Below are 24,464 nucleotides of genomic sequence, written 5' to 3' on the forward strand. Positions count from 1 at the left end.
TACGCAATGAAAGTATAACCTGATTTTCAGGAACGGGCCCTTTTAATGTTAATGCGTACGACTGAGAGGCCCCTGGCAACGTGGCCACACACTTTCACTGATTTACACAGTTAGTGTGTTAATTACGTTATCTACTTCGTCCTTAGGTTTTGCAGAGCAGTGTATACAGAGTATAATTTTCTTTCATTTCAGGTGTCACATCCGCAAATTTATTGAAACGCAATTCCGTTTTCCACCCTGGGCGTTACACAATCTCTAATGTACACCACGATCAGCTGACTTCGGTTGTTAACTATTTTCAAGCGCGTACTCATAAACTAGTAAAGTTAAAATGTCGCCCTTTGTGGGTGTATACAAAAGAACATTTGTCTTTTTAATACGTAACTGCTGTCTTAAACAACACAACAGTAATGTTATTTCAAAGTTTTGACGAATATGGAACGTTGTTCTCACTTGTTTTTACTGTGACAACGGTTACTATTAAAATGACAGATATACATTTGTATATAGCCATAAAGGGTTACGGTGTAAATTAATGAGTGTAAAAGTTCGCACTTGAAAATGGTAAACAGTCAACATCAACGGATCGTGGTATACAGCCAGGATGGAAAATGGGATTGTGTTTCTATACACACTATGAATTTACAGCACAATGTTTAAATTTTATAGCCAGATTGCAGCACTAGATGTCACTCCACACACATTTTCAGCCACTTTTAGAAATACGGAGAGGGCACTTCTACAGAATATGTTCTTGTCTGTTCCTCCGCGCCAGAGTCGTATGCACTGTGCTGTGAGAGACGACCGCCAGTCGGTGTGGCCGAGCGGTTCTAGGCGCTTCAGCCTGGAACCGCGCTGCTGCTACGGTCGCAGGTTCAATCCTGCCTCGGGCATGGATGTGTGTCATGTCCTTAGGTTAGTTAGGTTTAAGTAGTTCTAAGTTCTAGGGGACTGATGACCTCAGATGTTAAGTCCCATAGTGCTCAGAGCCATTTTAACCATTTTTTTTTTTTTTCCAGAGAAGCTTTTCATGCCACAGCCTCGCGGGATCTCGCATGCTACTTAATAAATTTGCTGGATTGTTTACGTGACTAATGCGACTTTCTCCTACACAATGAAAGTATAACCTGATGTTCTTGAACAGGCCCATTTAATGTTCATTAATTTTAAGAAGAGTCCCTCTTAGCTTTCCATTTTTTTTTACGCATGAAGATGGTATTTACTCCCTGAAATCCGGGTCGTGTGTACGATTTCATCCAAGTAAAGGACTTATCAAGTACAACTGGCGCAGATTTATTCACCACGAAAAAATATTTGTTTGATTGTGAATATATGTTATTGCTCCTGTATTTATCGTTTCTTAAACTGTAATCTATTGATGTAATCTGGGTCACAACATCCAGAAACTGTTTACCGGGCCGTACCACAGACCCGTGACAGCCTCGTCCGCGAAAAGTGCTGTTTGTTTACGGTGGCATTTGCGAGGAAACCTTGCACTTTGAGACACAGCTTCAGCGTGCCACTGATTCTGCTCATCGCTTGCAACCTCGAGGTGCAAGTCCTGACCGGACTTGAGGGGTGAACCTGTCAGGAACGTTCAACGTAACTGCTGCCTCGGCCGTCAGCTGTTTGTTTCCCCTGTCCTTTTCCAGACAGCAGGCGCCTGTCGCACCATCTGCTCGCGAGGCACCGGGCGTGGCTGATGCTGTCACCTGACCCTCGGCACATACCGTATGGCAGCTCTGTCTTCCTGGACTACGGTTGCGAGCGGAACCAAGTCCTTCTTGCACAGGTCAGTGTTTGCTCACAGTAATTTACAGATATGAAAAGGAGGTGTACGTGTGTGTGTGTGTGTGTGTGTGTGTGTGTGTTTGTGGCATAGCTCTGGAATATCTGGAGCAATTTCAACTAAACTTTGCACCGTATTAGTACCAGAAGACAATTACTGTAAGAGTGAGACATACCTTGCACCCATATTTGTGGGGGTAGGGTTGAAGTTAGGAAATAGTTAACATAAACGTAACTCCGAAATTTCTGAAGTCATTTCAACTAAACATAGTACATGTACGACATACTATCTTGGGAATTTTTTTATTAAGGTATACACCGCAACACATTTAGGGGTACTACAGACTGTGAAGAATGTGGCATGTAAAAATAATCTAAAACGAACTATATTACTAACGAAGCTATAGTTTTAGGGGTTGCTAGGCTGCTTGTTGACAGTCTCGATGCCATTTAAAACTTTCGGGTGGGATTGGCGGTAGGAACGGTCCACACGTAATGCGTATCTCTGGAATGTCAGGTGCATTTTGTACTGTATCTTGCACATAAAGAAAGTAATAGTTTAAAATTCTTGGTCAAATACCGAATATCCAGAAATATGTTTATCCTATCACTTAAATTAATCTGTATGTACAACTTTGAATAAAAAGGAAGTCTATCTGTGAAAACAGTTGAAGTCTACCATTTTTTATTTTTTTGTAGTACTGCTTCGTTGTAATAAGATGTGGCTTTTCCACGCTTAAAATTTGCAGAATAATTTTCAGAACATACAAATAGTGACTGAAAAGCGGGTTTGTTTTATTGAATTTCTTCCAGCTTTGAGTGACAAACTGATTCACGGAACACGCATCTTAGCACTTAAAAAACTTACCCAGCAGCCGTCAGTACTGGTGTTATTCGAGCGTGGAACGATCCAGAAAAATTTGCGCCAATCTTTTCCGCATTATTTTAACCCGATATGCCACGACATTTTCAATCAAAATGAGCAGACGTGTTATTCCGAAAGAAATACACTGTGATCAAAAGTATCCGGACACCTGGCTGAAAATGACTTGCCGGCCGGAGTGGCCGAGCGGTTCTAGGCGTTACAGTCTGGAACCGCGCGACCGCTACGGTCGCAGGTTCGAATCCTGCCTCAGGCATGGATGTGCGTGATGTCCTTAGGTTAGTTAGGTTTAAGTAGATCTAAGTTCTAGAGGACTGATGACCTCAGCAGTTAAGTCCCATAGTGCTCAGAGCCATTTGAACCATTTTGAAAATGACTTACAAGTTCGTGGCGTTCAAAAATACTTCCCAAGACTGTCTGTCTGTACCCCCTGCAATGAATCCATAGACATCCTAGTCTATAAACGGTAGGTAAATGTCGTCTCCCACTGGTGTTATCTATAATACTAACGAGATAGCGAAATTCATCCAACTCTTCAATAGCTTGTTATTTCGGTACCGAAGGAAGTCTAGCTGCTGTGCACACCGTTGCCTTGGTTTTGGTTTTGCTTCTGTGGGTGTTATAGTCATCAGCTAACAGAAGTTCAGTTTAATAAAGCACCGTTCTCAATTCCTGTTCACTGTCGGTGGCCAATGCTGTGACACCAGCAAAATGTACCACTATGATTTTCTGTCCGTGTCAAACAAATCTCACATCTGGATAGTCCCTTCCCTTGCTGACTTCTCAATTTTCAAATTAGGCATCAGTTGTGACAGAAAGAAGCACTGGCCTGTATCTTCCCTGGCTCAGACCCTTGTACTATTCCGTCATTTGCTTTGCTTGTCATATGTTTTTTAAGACTGAGTTTGCAGTTCCTTTAAGTTATGTAGATTCTAACGTTTCAGAAGACAGATGTTTAACTTCATGAATTTCAACTGACATTTCATTAGTACAAGGTTATGATCACTATCAGCGTGGACACGTAGATACGTTGCATTCTTTCATTCCTGAATCTTTGTTTTACTAAACCACAGGGTGGTCAGGAAAAGTCTCAAAGCTTGTAAGGGTGTCGCAGGATATGTTGTGCTGAGAAATAATTGTTAAGACAAAATCGATATGTTGCTACGTTTTCGATTTAATTAGCACTGATGTTAGCCAACTGCCAATTGCGTGCTTAAATTCAAGCACGTGCATGCGCCTAAATTGGGCAATACATAGACATCTGTGGACAAAGATCGCGTTTGGCAACGTTGTGTGTAGCAGACTGTTTGAATTTTCACGCGCAGTGACCTGACTGGCTAACTTTAACGCCAATTAAATCGGAAACGGCGCAACGCATCGAATTTTTTTCGTAAACATTATTTCTCGACACAACTTCTCTTGCAACACCCCTACAAGCCTTTCAGACTGCTTCTGACCTTTGCTTTGATCGCTGGCATCTTACACTGTACTGCCTATTCAAGTGGCTCTAAGAAAGTTTATTTGCAACAGCTAACTCTTGCCACGCATAGAACTGTATGCATTAATCTTCCTCCCTTTAGATTTCGCTAAGTAGTGACCAAAGTCTCTCGTTATTTTCTGTTTCCTGTCTCCACCTAAGACTGCATTCCAATCTCCGATTCGCATACGTGGACTTCTTACGTTGCAGTGCGCCAAGGCCGAGATGATGAACACGTCGACGCGCTGGCTTGTGTGGAGCACGCAGGAACCGGACGAGAGGCTGCAGGTGCGGGTGGACAGTGACGTCACGTGGGCCACGTGGCGCGTGGGCGGGGGCGACGCCGTGCTGTGGGGGCTGATCCGCCTCCACCCCGGCTGGCCGCTGGCGCGCTGGCACGTGGGGCGGTGGGCGCCCGCCGCCGGACTCCAGTACGACAACCGGAGGCTCCAGTGGGTCGCCAAGAAGAACCTCCAGGGCCTGGCGCTGGGCGCCGCGCTGCCGGTGCGTACCCGACCTCGCCCAACCAAACTCCTGCCTTCCGTCGAAACAGCTGTAGTCAGATTCCAAGCTATCATCCACACTACTGGCCATTAAAATTGCTACACAAAGAAGATGACGTGCTACAGACGCGAAATTTAACCGACAGGAACAAGATGCTGTGATATGCAAATGATTAGCTTTTCAGAGCATTCACACAAGGTTGGCGCCGGTGGCGACACCTACAACGTGCTGACATGAGGAAAGTTTCCAACCGATTTCTCATACAAAAACGGCAGTTGTCCGGCGTTGCCTGGTGAAACGTTGTTGTGATGCGTACCATCACGTTTCCGACTTTGATAAAGGTCGGATTGTAGCCTATCCCGATTGCGGTTTATCGTATCGCGACTTTGCTGCTCGCGTTGGTCGAGATCCAGTAACTGTTACCAGAATAAGGAATCGGTGGGCTCAGGAGGGTAATACGGAACGCCGTGCTGGATCCCAACGGCCTCGTATCACTAGCAGTCGAGATGACAGGCATCTTATCCGCATGGCTGTAACGGATCGTGCAGCCACGTTTCGATCCCTGAGTCAACAGATGGGGACGTTTGCAAGATAACAACCATCTGCACGAACAGTTCGACGACGTTTGCAGCGGCATGGACTATCAGCTCGGAGACCATGGCTGCGGTTACCCTTGACGCTGCATCACAGACAGGAGCGCATGCGATGGTGTTAGTCAACGACGAACCTGGGTGCACGAATGCCAAAACGTCATTTTTTCGGATGTACCCAGGTTGTGTTTACAGCATGATGATGGTCGCATTCGTGTTTGGCGACATCGCGGTGAACGCACATTGGAAGTCTGTATTCGTCATCGCCATACTGGCGTATCACGCTGCGTGATAGTATGGGGTGCCATTGGTTACACGTCTCGGTCACCTCTTGTTCGCGTTGACTGCACTTTGAACATTGGACGTTACATTTCAGATGTGTTACGACCCGTGGCTCTACCCTTCATTCGATCCCTGCGAAACCCTATATTTCAGCAGAATAATGCACGACCCCATGTTGCAGGTCCTGCACAGGCCATTCTGGATACAGAAAATGTTCGACTGCTGCCCTGGCCAGCACATTCACCAGATTTCACCAAGTGAAAACGTGTGGTCAATGGTGGCCGACCAACTGGCTCGTCACAATACGCCAGTCACTGCTCTTGATGAACTGTGGTATCGTGTTGAACATGTACACACCATCCAAGCTCTGTTTGACTCAATACCCAGCCGTACCAAGGTGGTTGTTCTGGGTACTGATTTCTCAGGATCTATGCACCCAAATTGCGTGAAAATGTAAACACATGTCAGTTCTAGGATAATATATTTGTCCAATGGATACCCGTTTATCATCTGCATTTCTTCTTTGTGTAGCAATTTTAATGGCCAGTAGTGTAGTAACCTGAAAGTGCGAGTGTACAGAGGAGCTGTTACCTCGTATCGATTCTAAATGGGCAGGGATCCATTGGTATCTGGCCTGATAGGCAATGGCGCGTAAGAAACGTGAATTTGATTGTTAGCTTCAGAGAAGATTGCATCTGCAACAGATTCCTCGAGCCCTATTCGTTAGTGATTCGTCTGTGACGGCAAGCCTCGACACGATGGGTTGCTTTCAGTTAACACACATTCTACCGAAGTTATACACTGGCGAAAGTGGGAAGCGTTACAGATATTGAATCATTAAACTATCATTCCGTTCGTAATTGTTGTCCATCATCAATATTAGGAATTTTTTGGCATGTCTGAAACAAATGCTGTGTCAGTTCATGAAGATTGCTGGCTGGAAGCTGGTATGAAGTTTTAGGTCTATGTATTCTACATCTACATCTATACTCCGCAAACCACCTGACGATGTGTGGCGGCGGGTACCTTGAGTACCTCTATCGGTTCTCCCTTCTATTCCACTCTCGTATTGTTCGTGGAAAGAAAGATTGTCGGTATGCCTCTGTGTGGGCTCTAATCTCTCTGATTTTATACTCACAGTCTCTTCGCGAGATATACGTAGGAGGGAGCAATATACTGCTTGACTCCTCGGTGAAGGTATGTTCTCGAAACTTCAACAAAAGCCCGTACCGAGCTACTGAGCGTCTCTCTTGCAGAGTCTTCCACTGGAATCTATCTACCATCTCCGTAACGCGTTCGCGATTACTGAATGATCCTGTACCGCAGCACGCTGCTCTCCGTTGGATCTTCTCTATCTCTTCTATCAACCCTGTCTGGTACGGATCCCACACCGGTGAGCAGTATTCGAGCAGTGGGCGAACAAGTGTACTGTAACCTACTTCCTTTGTTTTCGGACTGCATTCCATAGGATTCTTCCAATGAATCTCAGTCTGGCATCTGCTTTACCGACGATATCCCACACATGCTCTGTGCGTGACAAATCAGAGGACTGGGCAAGTCAATCAAGTATCTGCACATTCCTCAAGGCGTTTTTGGTGCGAACTGCAGTGTGGGATATTGCTTTATCCTGCTGGAAAATGCCATTTGGTTCCCTGATCATGAAGGATATCACAACAGGGCTTACGATTGTTGTCTCATATTGCCTCTCTTCAGTGATTACCAAATCTGCCCTGTTGTCAAATCCAGTAGTTCCCACAGCACGGTTCGAGAAAGATATGGGTCTCAAGAAGTCTCTACTTCCTCTGAGCCGTCACACGATCGTCTGTGGACTCGTTGGTGTTGTTGTCACCGCCACAGACAGAAGCGAAATTCATCGCTGAACACCACAGAATGACACTTAGCCTCTCAGTTGCCTCATGCTCGACGCCATGCAAGTCCTTGTTATCTCTGACACGGTGTCAGCCGTAAACGACACATTACAACTCGATATCTCAGCCCACTAATATGATCCCGACGGTTCGTGGTGAAACTATGCCTGAAACCTCTGCCCAGATTGAACCGAGCGAGGTGGCGCAGTGGTTAGACACTGGACTCGCATTCGGGAGGACGACGGTTCAATCCAGCGTCCGGCCATCCCGATTTAGGTTTTCCGTGATTTCTCTTAATCGCTCCAGGCAAATGCCGAATTGGTTCCTTTCAAAGGGCACGGCCGACTTCCTTCCCCGTCCTTCCCTAATACGATGAGACCGATGACCTCGGTGTCTGGTCACCTTCCCCAAATAACCCAACCCTCTGCCCAGATTTTCGCTGTTGTCATCCGTCTGTTCGTCACAGCCAGTCTAACAATACTACGATCTGCTTGTGCTGTAGACAGTGTGGAACGAGCAGAGCCAGCTCTTCTTGTCACACTGTTGCCCTGAGTCCGTCTTATCAACGCTTATTCTGCGATCATTGAACCATAGCGGAACTCTGTGTGATATGTCGCTATAATGGTCGCATGTCCTTCGTGCCAATCATTAGACTTTCTAAAAGTCCGGATGATAGCAATAAGCAACACGCGCACCTCCTGTATTGTCGTCTCCTGAAAACCCAGTACTGTTAGACGCTATCATCGAGCACTCACACCATTGTTCGTCTGTAGAAAAGCCATTTTTCTCTACTGAAAATTAGCTTGCATAAGGATGAACTTTTAATCAATACACACCGCAGGAATGGAAATACACTCCTGGAAATGGAAAAAAGAACACATTACACCGGTGTGTCAGACCCACCATACTTGCTCCGGACACTGCGAGAGGGCTGTACAAGCAATGATCACACGCACGGCACAGCGGACACACCAGGAACCGCGGTGTTGGCCGTCGAATGGCGCTAGCTGCGCAGCATTTGTGCACCGCCGCCGTCAGTGTCAGCCAGTTTGCCGTGGCATACGGAGCTCCATCGCAGTCTTTAACACTGGTAGCATGCCGCGACAGCGTGGACGTGAACCGTATGTGCAGTTGACGGACTTTGAGCGAGGGCGTATAGTGGGCATGCGGGAGGCCGGGTGGACGTACCGCCGAATTGCTCAACACGTGGGGCGTGAGGTCTCCACAGTACATCGATGTTGTCGCCAGTGGTCGGCGGAAGGTGCACGTGCCCGTCGACCTGGGACCGGACCGCAGCGACGCACGGATGCACGCCAAGACCGTAGGATCCTACGCAGTGCCGTAGGGGACCGCACCGCCACTTCCCAGCGAATTAGGGACACTGTTGCTCCTGGGGTATCGGCGAGGACCATTCGCAACCGTCTCCATGAAGCTGGGCTACGGTCCCGCACACCGTTAGGCCGTCTTCCGCTCACGCCCCAACATCGTGCAGCCCGCCTCCAGTGGTGTCGCAACGGGCGTGAATGGAGGGACGAATGGAGACGTGTCGTCTTCAGCGATGAGAGTCGCTTCTGCCTTGGTGCCAATGATGGTCGTATGCGTGTTTGGCGCCGTGCAGGTGAGCGCCACAATCAGGACTGCACACGACCGAGGCACACAGGGCCAACACCCGGCATCATGGTGTGGGGAGCGATCTCCTACACTGGCCGTACACCACTGGTGATAGTCGAGGGGACACTGAATAGTGCACGGTACATCCAAACCGTCATCGAACCCATCGTTCTACCATTCCTAGACCGGCAAGGGAACTTGCTGTTCCAACAGGACAATGCACGTCCGCATGTATCCCGTGCCACCCAACGTGCTCTAGAAGGTGTAAGTCAACTACCCTGGCCAGCAAGATCTCCGGATCTGTCCCCCATTGAGCATGTTTGGGACTGGATGAAGCGTCGTCTCACGCGGTCTGCACGTCCAGCACGAACGCTGGTCCAACTGAGGCGCCAGGTGGAAATGGCATGGCAAGCCGTTCCACAGGACTACATCCAGCATCTCTACGATCGTCTCCATGGGAGAATAGCAGCCTGCATTGCTGCGAAAGGTGGATATACACTGTACTAGTGCCGACATTGTGCATGCTCTGTTGCCTGTGTCTATGTGCCTGTGGTTCTGTCAGTGTGATCATGTGATGTATCTGACCCCAGGAATGTGTCAATAAAGTTTCCCCTTCCTGGGACAATGAATTCACGGTGTTCTTATTTCAATTTCCAGGAGTGTACATAAGTATCAGTTTGGTGTGGTCGTTCAAAGTATTCAAGATAACACTTTCCATTTCCGTCAACGTATTAATCCTACTACGTCTGGCGGCCAGGGTGGCCGAACGGTTCTAGGCGCTACAGTCTGGAACCGCGCGACCGGTACGGTCGCAGGTCCGAATCCTGCCTTGGGCACGGATGTGTGTGATGTCCTTAGGTGAGTTAGGTTTAACTAGTTCTAAGTTCTAGGGGACTGATGACCTTAGAAGTTAAGTCCCATAGTGATCAGAGCCTACTACGTCTGACCAATGGGGACGTTCTTTTACATAACTTACTGACTGTTCATACTGTGTAACAGGTGTTAACATACAGGTGTCAAAACTTTTAAGATATAAGACTAAATGACAATGCAGGTAGTCCGCAATAGCTGTATTTATTGAAGACGGTTACAGACTCCTACAACGTGTTTCGCAACTTTTAAGTTGCGTCTTCTAGTGTATACCTGTACAGACATTTTTATGACTTATACTTTCATAATGGGAAAATGAAATTAGCTGAGATATTTTCAAAGTTCTGAGTGAAGAAATTTAAATAAAGAAGAAAATATTATGCATCTAGTTAGGAAACTAGATGGGAATCACATGTGCCCCACAAAGGACGTGCCTACTCGTATACAATAAATAAGATCTGTAATTTCACACCAGATTATGGTTACTTACAAAAAAAATGTTCAAATGTCTGTGAAATCTTAAGGGGCTTAACTGCTAAGGTCATCAGTCCCTAAGCTTACACACTACGTAGCCTAAATTGTCCTAAGGACAAACACACACACCCATGCCCGAGGGAGGACTCGAACCTCCGCCGGGACCAGCCGCATGGTTACTTACAATACTATGTCATATGGTATAGGGAGCTATTATAGAATGCCGCAAAGTAACGGTTGGTGTGGCTAGCCAACATTCTCAGCCATCTTCAGTTAGTAAAAACCATCATCAATGATGAATGTCCAGTCTATAAAAGCGAAAGGATGTAATTATGAATCAGAAACTGATTCTTGATGAAAAAACAGTAAACCATTAACTAAAATAAAAACGTGGAACAGCTGACAAAAAACGGGACTGACCTGTATTAAAATCGCCATGAACTGTCATCTCTTGACCGATTAAAATATGCTTCAGTGGGCCTGTGTCATTCAGTTTCATATTTTAAAAGTTTTAACACCTGTATGTAAATACCTGCTATACTGTATGAATGGTCAATCGATTATGTTTAATTACTTAAGCTGTTGTTGCTCTAGTTACAAAATTGTCTGAAACGTTCTTTGTTTGAATCAGATTGCTACATTCAATTGCATGGACGGAGACGAACTTACTTGTGTGAGTCAAATACCAAAACGTCATTGTTATGAACTTCTGCTTTTAGTATCGATTTCGCTGAATTAATCATCAAGACTGAACATTAATTACAAATAACTATACTGGTTGCCACTGTTTGCAAAGGGGGTATTCGACACTGAACGTACGGCTTCTACTCGACTCCTGTGCGGATGCGTCTCGAATTAAAGCAAATACTAAATCATAATAGGCCCGAAATATAGGCGGATTCACTTCGCAACTGTACTCATCAAGGAGTCCTGAACGACTGTTAAAATTACTGAATACCACAGGCAACTCTAGCGTGGCAGCACTGAACATTGCCAACTCACAAATTCGTTATCAGCGAACAAAGATTTGTTTTACTTGTTTTTCCAGATGACCTGATGTTATTTGATGAATTATGGTAACCGCATGATGAAAATGTCGTTACAAGGGAAGATGCACAAAGCATACAGAAGGTTGTCGTCAACCTTAGCCAGACTCAAAGGTTATAGAGATTTTACCACGAAGTTAGGTACTAATCTCAAAGAGAGCTTTATCCAGAAATAGTTTCAAAATGTATATACTACATAAATGTCCGTTTCCTTTCTTCTGAACTCATGGCTACGGAAACATGTTTCCATTTTAACCAGACGTATTCTGTCATTAGTTATGTTCTTCATCAACGCCGGCCGGAGTGGCCGTGCCTCGGGCATTGATGTGTGTGATGTCCTTAGGTTAGTTAGGTTTAATTAGTTCTAAGTTCTAGGCGACTGATGACCTCAGAAGTTAAGTCGCATAGTGCTCAGAGCCATTTTCTTCATCAACATCACATTAGTTTTTCCTCTTGCCAAATTTAATTCAGCTAATAGAGCTATCTTAACAGAAAGGTAGTCTATGTTATGGAAACTACTTTATTAAAACGATTTTAAGATATCACCAGTATTAACGAGGTCTGCGTGAATAGACCTTTTTCGTATCTGTTGTGCCTTCCAGTCTTCGAGAAGATACTATTGCGACTATTTTTTTTTATGAAAGTTTCACTAGCTGTTTACATTCTTTACAAAATCTTATGAATCTTCCTCAATTACACAAATTTCATTCAGGTTGGTATTTAGTTCTTGTCTACCCTTTAGCCTAGTGCTACTGATAGTTCTGGTACTTCAGTAACACTGGCCCATGTTTTGCTCCTTGCTTCATGCAACATTTTTTGATACTCAGAATAGTAAAAGTAACTCTGCGTTAATGGGTAATGTCACATGGTTACTAGTGAGAGGTTTTCGCCAAGCTTTACCTGTAATATCGAAAGAACTCGCGTTGTGTCTCAACAGATATCCTCTGTGATGCTCAATTATTGTCCTCAAACTTATAAAAATCTGAGAGCGCATGTGAGAGGCGGTACGCCAGCCGGTAATTTTCACATCTTTTGTGCATCTGAGAAACAATGACTAACCAGAAACAGACGATCTCAAAATCTTTGTTGGGGACGCTGGATTCCTATTCTGCAGGAGGGCAGTCAGACACTGCTGGAAATTAAACTTCTACCTCTTGTTTCGAAGTCGTCCTTTCTTCTCGGCAGAAAACATCTGATCGTGCTCTGCTCTCAGCTGGTGCTATGGACTAGAGAAGTTCATCCGTCGTATTCGAAATTAATAAATAAAAACTGTTCTACAATCGGCTTGTTTATTTGAAAGGCGATAATTGCGTTTTTACAGTGTTACTTTTCGCCTAGCCCTAGAACATATACAGGTGCATCTGTCTACTAGAGCTACTAGAAAGCTAGAGTGTGATAGACAAGTAGGAACATATTTTTTAAATAGCTAAGCGAGATATTCTTACATGTTGTTGCAAAATATTAATATAGCAGCTGAAGGCTGCTCCATTGATTTCTTAGTTCATTATATGCAGAATGAAAGTTATTATTTGGAGAAAATAGCCGCCTGTGGATGTTACAACGGTCTGATGTAAGAGTATATGCTGAATGATTGTGCACTGTAGTGACTACAGTTGAGGACTGTTTGCAATAATTTATCCAGACATTGCCCCAATTAGCGACAAGCCTTTGTAATGGTTGAAAGAAACGCCAGTCTTAGCTCTCCCCCCCCCCCCTCCCAAAAAAGGAAAGGAACAAGCGTTGTCATCAATAATATTCTCGTGAGATTATTCGAAACTGAGTAACTGATATACTATTATTTTAATAGACACGGTGATAGACACAGATGACGTAGTAAATCACCATGTGGAATTTTTGAGCACTCTGAAATCGTCGAGTCTGCCGTTCCATACGTGTATACTTCGTGTGGGCACATCAGCCATGGTAAAAAAATTGAAACTGCCAAAAATTTTGTAATGACAGTAAGATGCAAGTTAAAGCTCTGTAGAACAGATCACAATTTTAACTGGATCCGTTCAGTGAGAAACAGCGTTTAAGCCTCGCGTATGGTGACATGACACACGTCGCGTTAATTGAACACAATGGACAAGAGCAGTTTGTACAAAGTACGAGGGCTGGTCGCAAGGTTGTCATATTATATCGGTAAAGTCCATGAAACTTGTTCATGGTGTTAGATTCAAAAATAAATGGAAAAAGGAAGGAGCTTGTGTAAATGTTCCGTGCAAAAATAGCTGTCCGTCTTGGTCAGCTTCCCGCAACACTTGAAACGTCCCCTTAGAAAAATTATACATGACTGTGCTTAAACTGACACACAATATTTTTAGCGCAACGCAATTTGACTTTGAAAAATCCCTGCAAAAGAATGGCTCTGACTAACAATAGCCTATACCTTTCACGAATCACTTACCTCACAAAAATCTTCGTTACTCGAACTACTGCAATACAGCGAGCGCCAATACTGCCAGCTAAATAAAAGATTCTAACTACTGAAGGGACTAACTACTGATAGGCATAGTTAGCAAAATGAAAGATTTTGATAGAGAACAAACAATGTATTTACCTTAATAGTGTTCAAAGGTCATAATATATATAGCAGTTCATGACATCCAGTCTTACAAATTTACTGTCTCTGATGGACACACGTCCAGATCATCCGCTCTCAAAACTCCGCCATCTCTCTCCCCATATCCACCACTGCTGGCGGCTCACCTCCAACTGCGCAACGCTACGCGCTGTTAACATCCAGCTGCCCAACACTACAATAGCAAACAACAATGCAAACCAGCCACAGACTGCACACAGCACAGCCAGTGATTTTCATACAGAGCGCTACGTGGCGTTACCAATATGAAAACCTGAACAGCCCACTTAACACACTTCGTCTTGACAGTCCCCATAATCGCGCCAGGCTTTCAATTTGTAACAGGATTACAGACTTGTACCTCCAAAAAAAAAAAAAAAAAAAAAAAAAAAAAAAAAAAAAAAAAAACCATTGTGTACACTGTAAGAAAAAAACCACGAAGGAATTATCCGAATAGGACGAAAGTCGGTAGATGTGATGTACATGTACAGACAAACAAACGATTAACATTTCATAAAAATTGGTTGAGTCATTCAAGAGAAAGAGCTTCACAAACTGAGCAACTGAATAACGCGTTGGTCCACCTGTGGTACTTATGCATGCAGTTATTCGGCGTGGCATTCATTGATAGGGTACTTGGGTGTCCTCCTGAGGGACACCGTGCCAAATTCCGTGCAATAGGGGCGTTAGATCGTCAAAGTTCTGAGACGGTTGGAGGGCCCTGTCCACAATGCTCAGAACGTTCTCAATTGAGGAGGGGACCGGTGACCCTGCTGGCCCAGCTAGGGTCTGGCAAGCACGAAGATAAGCAGTAGAAACTGTCGCCTTGTGCGGGCGGGCATTATCTTGCTGAAATGTAAGACAACGAAGGCTTGCCAAGAAAGTCAACAAAACGAGCGGAAACCTCTAGGAGAAATCCAACATTAAAGTATTTACGTGTCAAGGGAGCCAGCTAATGGAAATATCCCGAAAGGCTATTATCGAGGGTCAGCTGCAACTTAATTCTGATGGAGTAGTCTGACGGAGGAGTCAGCGAGCAGTAGTACGCCAGTCAGCCGCAACCTGAGTTTGCAGAAGTAATATTCGCAGCGAGAAGTCGGTGATCAGATCTGGAGGCACACACACCAACTGCAAGATAAGTCATCATTATCTGTTCTGGGGAATAGCTCTGAACATAGACGATCTGTTTTTGTCTCAAGGAACAGCTAGCATTTGTACAGGGTGTTTCAAAAATGACCGGTATATTTGAAACGGCAATAAAAACTAAACGAGCAGCGATAGAAATACACCGTTTGTTGCAATATGCTTGGGACAACAGTACATTTTCAGGCGGACAAACTTTCGAAATTACAGTAGTTACAATTTTCAACAACAGATGGCGCTGCAAGTGATGTGAAAGATATAGAAGACAACGCAGCCTGTGGGTGCGCCATTCTGTACGTCGTCTTTCTGCTGTAAGCGTGTGCTGTTCACAACGTGCAAGTGTGCTGTAGACAACATGGTTTATTCCTTAGAACAGAGGATTTTTCTGGTGTTGGAATTCCACCGCCTAGAACACAGTGTTGTTGCAACAAGACGAAGTTTCCAACGGAGGTTTAATGTAACCAAAGGACCGAAAAGCGATACAATAAAGGATCTGTTTGAAAAATTTCAACGGACTGGGAACGTGACGGATGAACGTGCTGGAAAGGTAGGGCGACCGCGTACGGCAACCACAGAGGGCAACGCGCAGCTAGTGCAGCAGGTGATCCAACAGCGGCCTCGGGTTTCCGTTCGCCGTGTTGCAGCTGCGGTCCAAATGACGCCAACGTCCACGTATCGTCTCATGCGCCAGAGTTTACACCTCTATCCATACAAAATTCAAACGCGGCAACCCCTCAGCGCCGCTACCATTGCTGCACGAGAGACATTCGCTAACGATATAGTGCACAGGATTGATGACGGCGATATGCATGTGGGCAGCATTTGGTTTACTGACGAAGCTTATTTTTACCTGGACGGCTTCGTCAATAAACAGAACTGGTGCATATGGGGAACCGAAAAGCCCCATGTTGCAGTCCCATCGTCCCTGCATCCTCAAAAAGTACTGGTCTGGGCCGCCATTTCTTCCAAAGGAATCATTGGCCCATTTTTCAGATCCGAAACGATTACTGCATCACGCTATCTGGAAATTCTTCGTGAATTTGTGGCGGTACAAACTGCCTTAGACGACACTGCGAACACCTCGTGGTTTATGCAAGATGGTGCCCGGCCACATCGCACGGCCGATGTCTTTAATTTCCTGAATGAATATTTCGATGATCGTGTGATTGCTTTGGGCTATCCGAAACATACAGGAGGCGGCGTGGATTGGCCTCCCTATTCGCCAGACATGAACCCCTGTGACTTCGTTCTGTGGGGACAATTGAAAGACCAGGTGTACCGCCAGAATCCAGAAACAATTGAACAGTTGAAGCAGTACATCTCATCTGCATGTGAAGCCATTCCGCCAGACACGTTGTCAAAGGTTTCGGGTAATTTCATTCAGAGACTACGCCATATTATTGCTACGCATGGTAGATATGTGGAAAATATCGTACTATAGAGTTTCCCAGACCGCAGCGCCATCTGTTGTTGAAAATTGTAACTACTGTAATTTCGAAAGTTTGCCTGCCTGAAAATGTACTGTTGTCCCAAGCATATTGCAACAAACGGTGCATTTCTATCGCTGCTCGTTTAGTTTTTATTGCCGTTTCAAATATACCGGTCATTTTTGAAACACCCTGTAGCTTCGTAATTAACAAGAACAATTTACAGAATAGTAATTGCCTCTTGTAAGCTTAGGCGAGTGGCCTGTTGATAAGAATAAATTGAGTCTGACAAGTAATATAGAAAGGGGTTAGGAACTGGCACCTCTTTTATAAGTTATCAAAGAGAATAAAAATATTACTTAAATAAATACTGAACTCTTCAGCATACCCATCATGCCATTAATCCTAAAAAGATTACCACTGCAACCAATAACCACCCAGTTCTACCTCGGAGAGCTTTCTCCCTCTCATCTCCGACAATAAAGGTGGGCACTCAAACAACCCTCAGATTGTCATCAACGTTCTGATCACACTACAAAACTGTGCTGGGACGCGACAAGTCGGCCGTGCCCTTTCAAGGAACCATCCTGGCATTTGCCTGAAGTGATTCAGGGAAATCACGGAAAACCTAAATCAGCATGGCCAGACATGGGTTTGAACTGTCGTCCTCCTATGTCCTGCTATGGAAAGAAATGGAACCCCAGCCCATCACTTTTGTTTGCCGGGCGACAGTCAGGTTGGTACCCAACCAGTGCCTGGGGCCTCTCCACATTCTTCTTCGGCCTGGAATCTAGTTGACTGTAGTAGAATTCTCTTCAGTGATGAGTCCAGCTTCGAATTTAACCCTGATGATCAGCAAAAACGTATTTGCAGACTCTCCGGACAATGTCGAGATACCAACCCGACTGTTGCCCACCCTAAGGCCCGACACCCAGGAGGTATGGTCTGGCGTGCCATTTCTTTTCGTGGCACGATTCCTTTGCTTGTCATCCGCGGCACCCTTACAGAACAACGGTAAGTCAACGATATTCTACGTCCCGTTTTGTTCCCAGTCATGGCGAGCCAATCTGGGCTTACATTTCAGCAAGATAATGGCCGCCTGCACACGGCGACTGTTTCTAATTCTTGTCTTCGTGCTTACCAGCAGCGTCGCCGGTTCTCTCCCCAATGGAGAATGTTTGGTGCATTATGGGCAGGGTCCTCCAACTAGCGCTGGATTTTAGCGATTTAACGTGCCAGTTGGACAGAATTTAGCACGGTATCGTTCAGTAGGACATCCAAGAACTGTATCAATCAATGCCAAGCCGAATAACTGCTTGCATGAGGGTCAGAGGTGCACCAACGCGTTATTGACTTTGTTAGTTCGTGGAGCTCTTTCTCTTGAATAAATCATCTAGTTTTTCCGAAATTGTACGCGTTCGTTTGCGTGTAAATGTACATCATATCTGCCGTTTTCCGTCCCATTCGGTTTCTTGTTTTAGAGTGTATCTTTATTTGTTTCGATGTGATAAATAAAAACTTGTATTGCACTTCGTACACGTCAGATGCACAGAAGCAAGTTCGGCAGTAGCCGTTAGTAAATAGCAAGCGAGGATCGGCGCAGTGCAGCAAACCGCGACGTGTCGTCCCTTGGGTGTAGTAGCGGGATGGACATTAAGCGTGCGAGCACGTCAACTGCTGGTGCCCGCTATGCTGTGCTGGGCTTCGTATGCAGCCCCAGCCCAGAGAGCACGAGTGACGCATGTGTCTGCTGTATATAGCGTCGCAAGCCTTTGGGGTGGAGCGCCGCCAGCGATGAGGCTGTGGTCCTCCAAACCCCGCTGGAGTCGCTGACGGATACAGAAACCCCAACCCTCTGTAACAAAACGGCAATTCCCACTCAGAAGGTGCTTCGCGACATACATTCAGATTTGTAGGAGTTGACTTGATGCAGAACTGTTTCACTTACAGTGCTCACGTAAATGGCTGTCTAAAATTCTCTAAGTTCTGCATTAACATTTTGCAAAACATTTTTACACGAATTTCATTTCCCAGCTTCCTGTTCATTATACACCTACCAATATTACTTCGCCACTCAAATCCCATAAGGAATCCCTTCTTTAACTTCCGTTTCCAAGCACGGTCAAACTAGTCACGGCGGGGTTCCGCAAGGTAGCCTATTAGGACCAATACTATTCCTGATATACATCAATGACTTTCCCAGTAGTGTTACTCATGGTGAAAAAATTCTCTTGCTGATGACAGCAATATTATAGTCACTGAGAAAATCCCTTGCCGAGAAAGCAAATGAAACTCTCAAGGAAGTTTACGATTGCTCAGTAAGAAATAAAGTGACATTGACATAAAGAAAACTTATGCCATGAATTTCAGTTTGAAGAGGAAAAATGACAATGTTAAATTAAATGTAGATGGAACCTCTATAGACTGTAACAAATGCAAAATTTCTAGGAATGAATATTGATTCTCAGTTGAAGTGGTGTGAACACACAAAGGTACTTACAAACAGAATGTCATCAGAATGTTATGCCCTTAGAATCCTATCATCAGTGTGTAACATGTACTGTCTTAGTCACATACGAGGTGCGGCTAGAAAAAAACCGGACTGATGCTGGAAAAAACATTTATTTACAATTATTTACAATTTCATGTTATCTCCTTCAATGTACTCTCCTCCTCGGTCTCTACACCGCTCCATACGAATTTTCCACTGTTCATAGCAATGCTGCAGATCATTTTCGGTAAGTCCATACATTACTTCCGTCGCTTTTTCTTTTACTGCTTCAACAGTCTCAAATCTAGTTCCTTTCAAAGCTGACTTGACTTTAGGGAAAAGAAAAAAGTCACAGGGGCCAAATCGGGTGAGTAGGGTGGATGATCTAAGATGGGAATGTTGTGTTTTGCCAAAAACGTCTTCACTGACAACGCACTGTGACCTGGGGCATTGTCTTGGTGAAGGATCCGTGACTTTTTTCTCCACAAATCGTTCCGTTTTCTCCGTACTCGCTCACGTAGGGTAGCCAGGACGCTAATGTAGTAATTCTGATTCACTGTTTGTCCCTCTGGTACCCAATGGTTCAAATGGTTCAAATGGCTCTGAGCACTATGGGACTCAACTGCTGAGGTCATTAGTCCCCTAGAACTTAGAACTAGTTAAACCTAACTAACCTAAGGACATCACAAACATCCATGCCCGAGGCAGGATTCGAACCTGCGACCGTAGCGGTCTTGCGGTTCCAGACTGCAGCGCCTTTAACCGCACGGCTCTGGTACCCAATCAATGTGCACAATCCCTTTGATGTCAAAAAAAACAATCATCATTGCCTTGGATTTCGATTTTGACATTCGTGCTTTTTTTTGTCGTGGAGAACCTGGAGTTTTCCAATGCATCGATTGGCGTTTAGTTTCGGGATCGTAAGTAAAAAACCACGATTCATCGCAAGTAATAACATTTTGTAAGAAGGTGGGATCACTTTCAATGTTTTCCAGGATGTCAGAACAAATCATTCTTCGGCGTTCCTTCTGTTCAATTGTGAGACACTTTGGAACCATTTTTGAACACACTTTGTTCATGTTGAAACTTTCATGAAGAATCTGCCTAACACTTTCCTTGTCAACTCCTGTTAACTCAGACACTGCTCTGATTGTTAAACGGCGATCTTGTCGAACAAGTTTACCGATTTTTTCAATGTTTGCATCAGTTTTTGCTGACAATGGTCAGCCAGTGCGAGTGTCATCACTGGTGTCTTCGCGGCCATCTTTAAATCGTTTAAACCACTCAAACACTTGTGTTCGCGATAAACAATCATCGCCGTACACTTGTTGTAACATTACAAGCGTTTCACTTGCAGATTTTCCTAGTTTGAAACAAAATTTGATGTTAACACGCTGTTCTTTCTGTACACTCAAAATTTTCCGACGCACAGACAAAACGTCAACTACTTAAAACAGACGCCACGGGCAGACTGAGTGCAGGAGGCAGATGAAACTCGAGCAGTAGGCGGAGCGAGAGTCACGTGACAGGCCACGCGACTTTCAGCCTTATTGCATTCGTTTTATTGTTTCACCAGTACTAGTCCGGTTTTTTTCTAGCCACACCTCGTATTATTCATATGTACACTAAATTCTTAGCTATGGCATTCTTTTTTGGAGAACAAATGCACAAAATATGAACCCCAATTTTCAAACTCCAGAAAAGAGCCATAAGAATAATAACAAAAAATACTAGTCGAGCTCATTGTAAACATCTGTTCAAAACACTGGGGGATTTTAACTACTCCGTGTGAATACATTTACCAATCAGTTGTACACATTAAGATTACATTGGTAATTACTGCACAAACAGCTCTGTCCATGACAATGAAACAAGAGATAGACTCAACTTACATTTACCAAGAAAAAATAAACATAAAACTCAAAACAACATTTTTACCAAGGAATAAAATTGTTCAATAAACTACCAAAAGAGATTAAAGAAATTGCAGAAACACACTTATTTAAAAAGGCAGCTAAAAAGTACGTGTTATGCAATACATTTTATACATTGGAGGATTACTTAGATAAAACAGAGTAGGGGTTTGATTAAAAAATGTTATACAAATAAATAACAATAATGAATATAAAACATCCGACATTCCACATAACACCTTCATTTTATGTTTTTTTCCGTCTTTTTTTCCTTTCTAGAAACACTCTCCCCTCAAGCTATGCACAGCACAATACTAACACCTCTCGCTCTTTCTGAGCTCGTCATCTCACTCATTATGGAGGGATGCTGACTCAATTTTTCAGGATAGCAAATGGGAAGTTGCGGTACAGAAAATGGCCCAGAGGTCACCAGTGTGTGTTGTGAGCGTGTGGGTGCTATTCTGTCATTCTGCGCAACGGATTAATCTGAGATGTACCCTTTACCCTGTGGCTCCTGCAAGATGCAATTTCCACCCCCACACTACTACAGAAGTCAGACAGACGCTCCTAAAGAGAAATGCCTGAAAAACTTTCAGCAATAAATATCTTCTGGAGTCGTCCGCTGTAAGCAAATGACACAACAAATCACAAAATTTCTTACGTAACTAGTGGGATACTTGGGTACTGGAGTAGTGCTAGTTAGTGTAAGAAAAACATGAAACTAACGAAAATTATTATTTATTTTGCAAAAATTCTGAGAAATCACAATGGCACTTTTAGTTATGAACTGAACAAGTTATTTCCGGGTTCTTTTCAGAATGTGAAGTTACCTCTTAAGGATATGACTCGCTAATGAAATTTCTACACAAAGTTTAAGATTGTTATTGACTTGGCAGAATGGCTGAGAGCCGCGCCTACTCAACTTGAATAATTATCCGTTAGAATATTGCTAGGTGCGGTCGAGGCTGTCGCGTGTGAAATGCAGTGAAGTGTACTGTCGTGGAGGAAATATGGGGCTCGCAAGAGCTGTAGCGCACAATACCATAAGCTGCGATGACTGTCTGCGCCGCTCGCTGCTGACAAATAAGATAACTCTCGTTCTATCTGGATTGACCTCCGCCAATCAAACTCTCCCTACGCCTTGATGAAGTCAAGGACTCCTATTCGACCCTAGTCTAACTATTGGCGAGGTAAACCGGTCAGATAACCAGTCCACCGCGATGCCACTCAAAAATTCGCTCGCAGGCGTTTAACTCTGTCCGTTCACACAGCACAATAAGTGTAGCGGCCAACACAGTGAACAACGCTCAATCGCAAGGACTCAATATAGAGTCGCACTCCGATTCGCTCTCGACAGAGGTGCTCTCCCAGTGAAGTACTGAGGAGAGACACAAACGGCTGCGTTTCAGGTGGCGCCGTGACCAGGATGGATGGGCAGTCGATGAACGGTGTGGCATCGTGTTCAGCGATGGGTCGGATTACCATCGTCAGCAAGTACGAGGGCAGTTCAATAAGTAATGCAACACATTTTTTTTCTCGGCCAATTTTGGTTTAAAAAACCGGAAATTTCTTGTGGAATATTTTCAAACATTCCCGCTTCGTCTCGTATAGTTTCATTGACTCCCGACAGGTGGCAGCGCTGTACGGAGCTGTTAAAATGGCGTCTGTAACGGATGTGCGTTGCAAACAACGGGCAGTGATTGGGTTTCTTTTGGCGGAAAACCAGGGCATCTCAGATATTCATAGGCGCTTGCAGAATGTCTACGGTGATCTGGCAGTGGACAAAAGCACGGTGAGTCGTTGGGCAAAGCGTGTGTCATCATCGCCGCAAGGTCAAGCAAGACTGTCTGATCTCCCGCGTGAGGGCCGGCCGTGCACAGCTGTGACTCCTGCAATGGCGGAGCGTGCGAACACACTTGTTCGAGATGATCGACAGATCACCATCAAACAACTCAGTGCTCAACTTGACATCTCTGTTGGTAGTGCTGTCACAATTGTTCACCAGTTGGGATACTCAAAGGTTTGTTCCCGCTGGGTCCCTCGTTGTCTAACCGAACACCATAAAGAGCAAAGGAGAACCATCTGTGCGGAATTGCTTGCTCATCATGTGGCTGAGGGTGACAATTTCTTGTCAAAGATTGTTACAGGCGATGAAACATGGGTTCATCACTTCGAACCTGAAACAAAACGGCAATCAATGGAGTGGCGCCACACCCACTCCCCTACCAAGAAAAAGTTTAAAGCCATACCCTCAGCCGGTAAAGTCATGGTTACAGTCTTCTGGGACGCTGAAGGGGTTATTCTGTTCGATGTCCTTCCCCATGGTCAAACGATCAACTCTGAAGTGTATTGTGCTACTCTTCATAAATTGAAGAAACGACTTCAGCGTGTTCGTAGGCACAAAAATCTGAACGAACTTCTCCTTCTTCATGACAACGCAAGACCTCACACAAGTCTTCGCACCCGAGAGGAGCTCACAAAACTTCAGTGGACTGTTCTTCCTCATGCACCCTACAGCCCCGATCTCGCACCGTCGGATTTCCATATGTTTGGCCCAATGAAGGACGCAATCCGTGGGAGGCACTACGCGGATGATGAAGAAGTTATTGATGCAGTACGACGTTGGCTCCGACATCGACCAGTGGAATGGTACCGTGCAGGCATACAGGCCCTCATTTCAAGGTGGCGTAAGGCCGTAGCATTGAATGGAGATTACGTTGAAAAATAGTGTTGTGTAGCTAAAAGATTGGGGAATAACCTGGTGTATTTCAATGCTGAATAAAACAACCCCTGTTTCAGAAAAAAAATGTGTTGCATTACTTATTGAACTGCCGTCGTATGACGCAGCTTGGGAAGAAGTCCCATTCTTCCAATGTTCTGGGGAGGCACAGCGGTGTTATTCCTGGCGTTTAGATATGGGAAGCCATCAGTTACGACATCAGGTCGCGGCTAGTCGTGACTGAGGGAACTTTGACGGCACAACGGTGCGTCACAAACATCCTGCGTCCTCGTGTATTGCCTTTCATGTGACAGTATCGTGGTGCCATTTTCGAACAGGAAGACTCTTGTACACACGTGGCTCGTGTCTCTATGAACTGTCTGCGTAATGTTAGAGATGGCTAGCAAGATCTGTCCCAATAGAACATGTGTGTGTGTGTCAGTATGCAGGATATCAAGTATGCACAGCTGTGGGCCAGCTTGCTTAGGCAGAGGATGCAGCGGCTTATCCCACCCGAATGGGAACACGCACCACGCCATAGCGGGTGCAACGTCATACTGAGAAGTGGGCTCATACTTGCAATACCTTTGTAAATCTGAATCGGTTTTGTGAAAACTGCAATAACATCACACCCTCTGAACCAGTGAACTTTCACTTCGTTTCCTCCCCTCCTTCTGTGTACTTCACTTTTTTTCTCAGGCAGTTCATAAAAGAAAAAAAAACTGATTGTCTGGCATAACAACGCGCAACCCTAGCCACTGCTCCTAGAAAGATGAAATTTGGAAATTTTGACATGC

The 24,464-nt window shown here is 44.8% G+C and overlaps 1 protein-coding gene across 1 annotated transcript in view; it reads left to right on the forward strand.

Moving 5' to 3' along the window:
- Positions 1-4,373: 4,373 nt before the first annotated feature.
- The window catches only part of LOC126262766 (glutamate receptor ionotropic, delta-1-like), a 108,804-nt gene continuing 88,713 nt past the window's right edge, over positions 4,374-24,464 (forward strand). The window contains exon 1 of the mRNA XM_049959579.1: positions 4,374-4,652. Coding sequence (XP_049815536.1) covers positions 4,374-4,652 — 279 coding nt within the window. The remainder of the gene's footprint in view (positions 4,653-24,464) is intronic.

The sequence above is a fragment of the Schistocerca nitens genome, chromosome 6 (assembly GCF_023898315.1).
Source record: "Schistocerca nitens isolate TAMUIC-IGC-003100 chromosome 6, iqSchNite1.1, whole genome shotgun sequence".
Classification (NCBI taxonomy): domain Eukaryota; kingdom Metazoa; phylum Arthropoda; class Insecta; order Orthoptera; family Acrididae; genus Schistocerca; species Schistocerca nitens.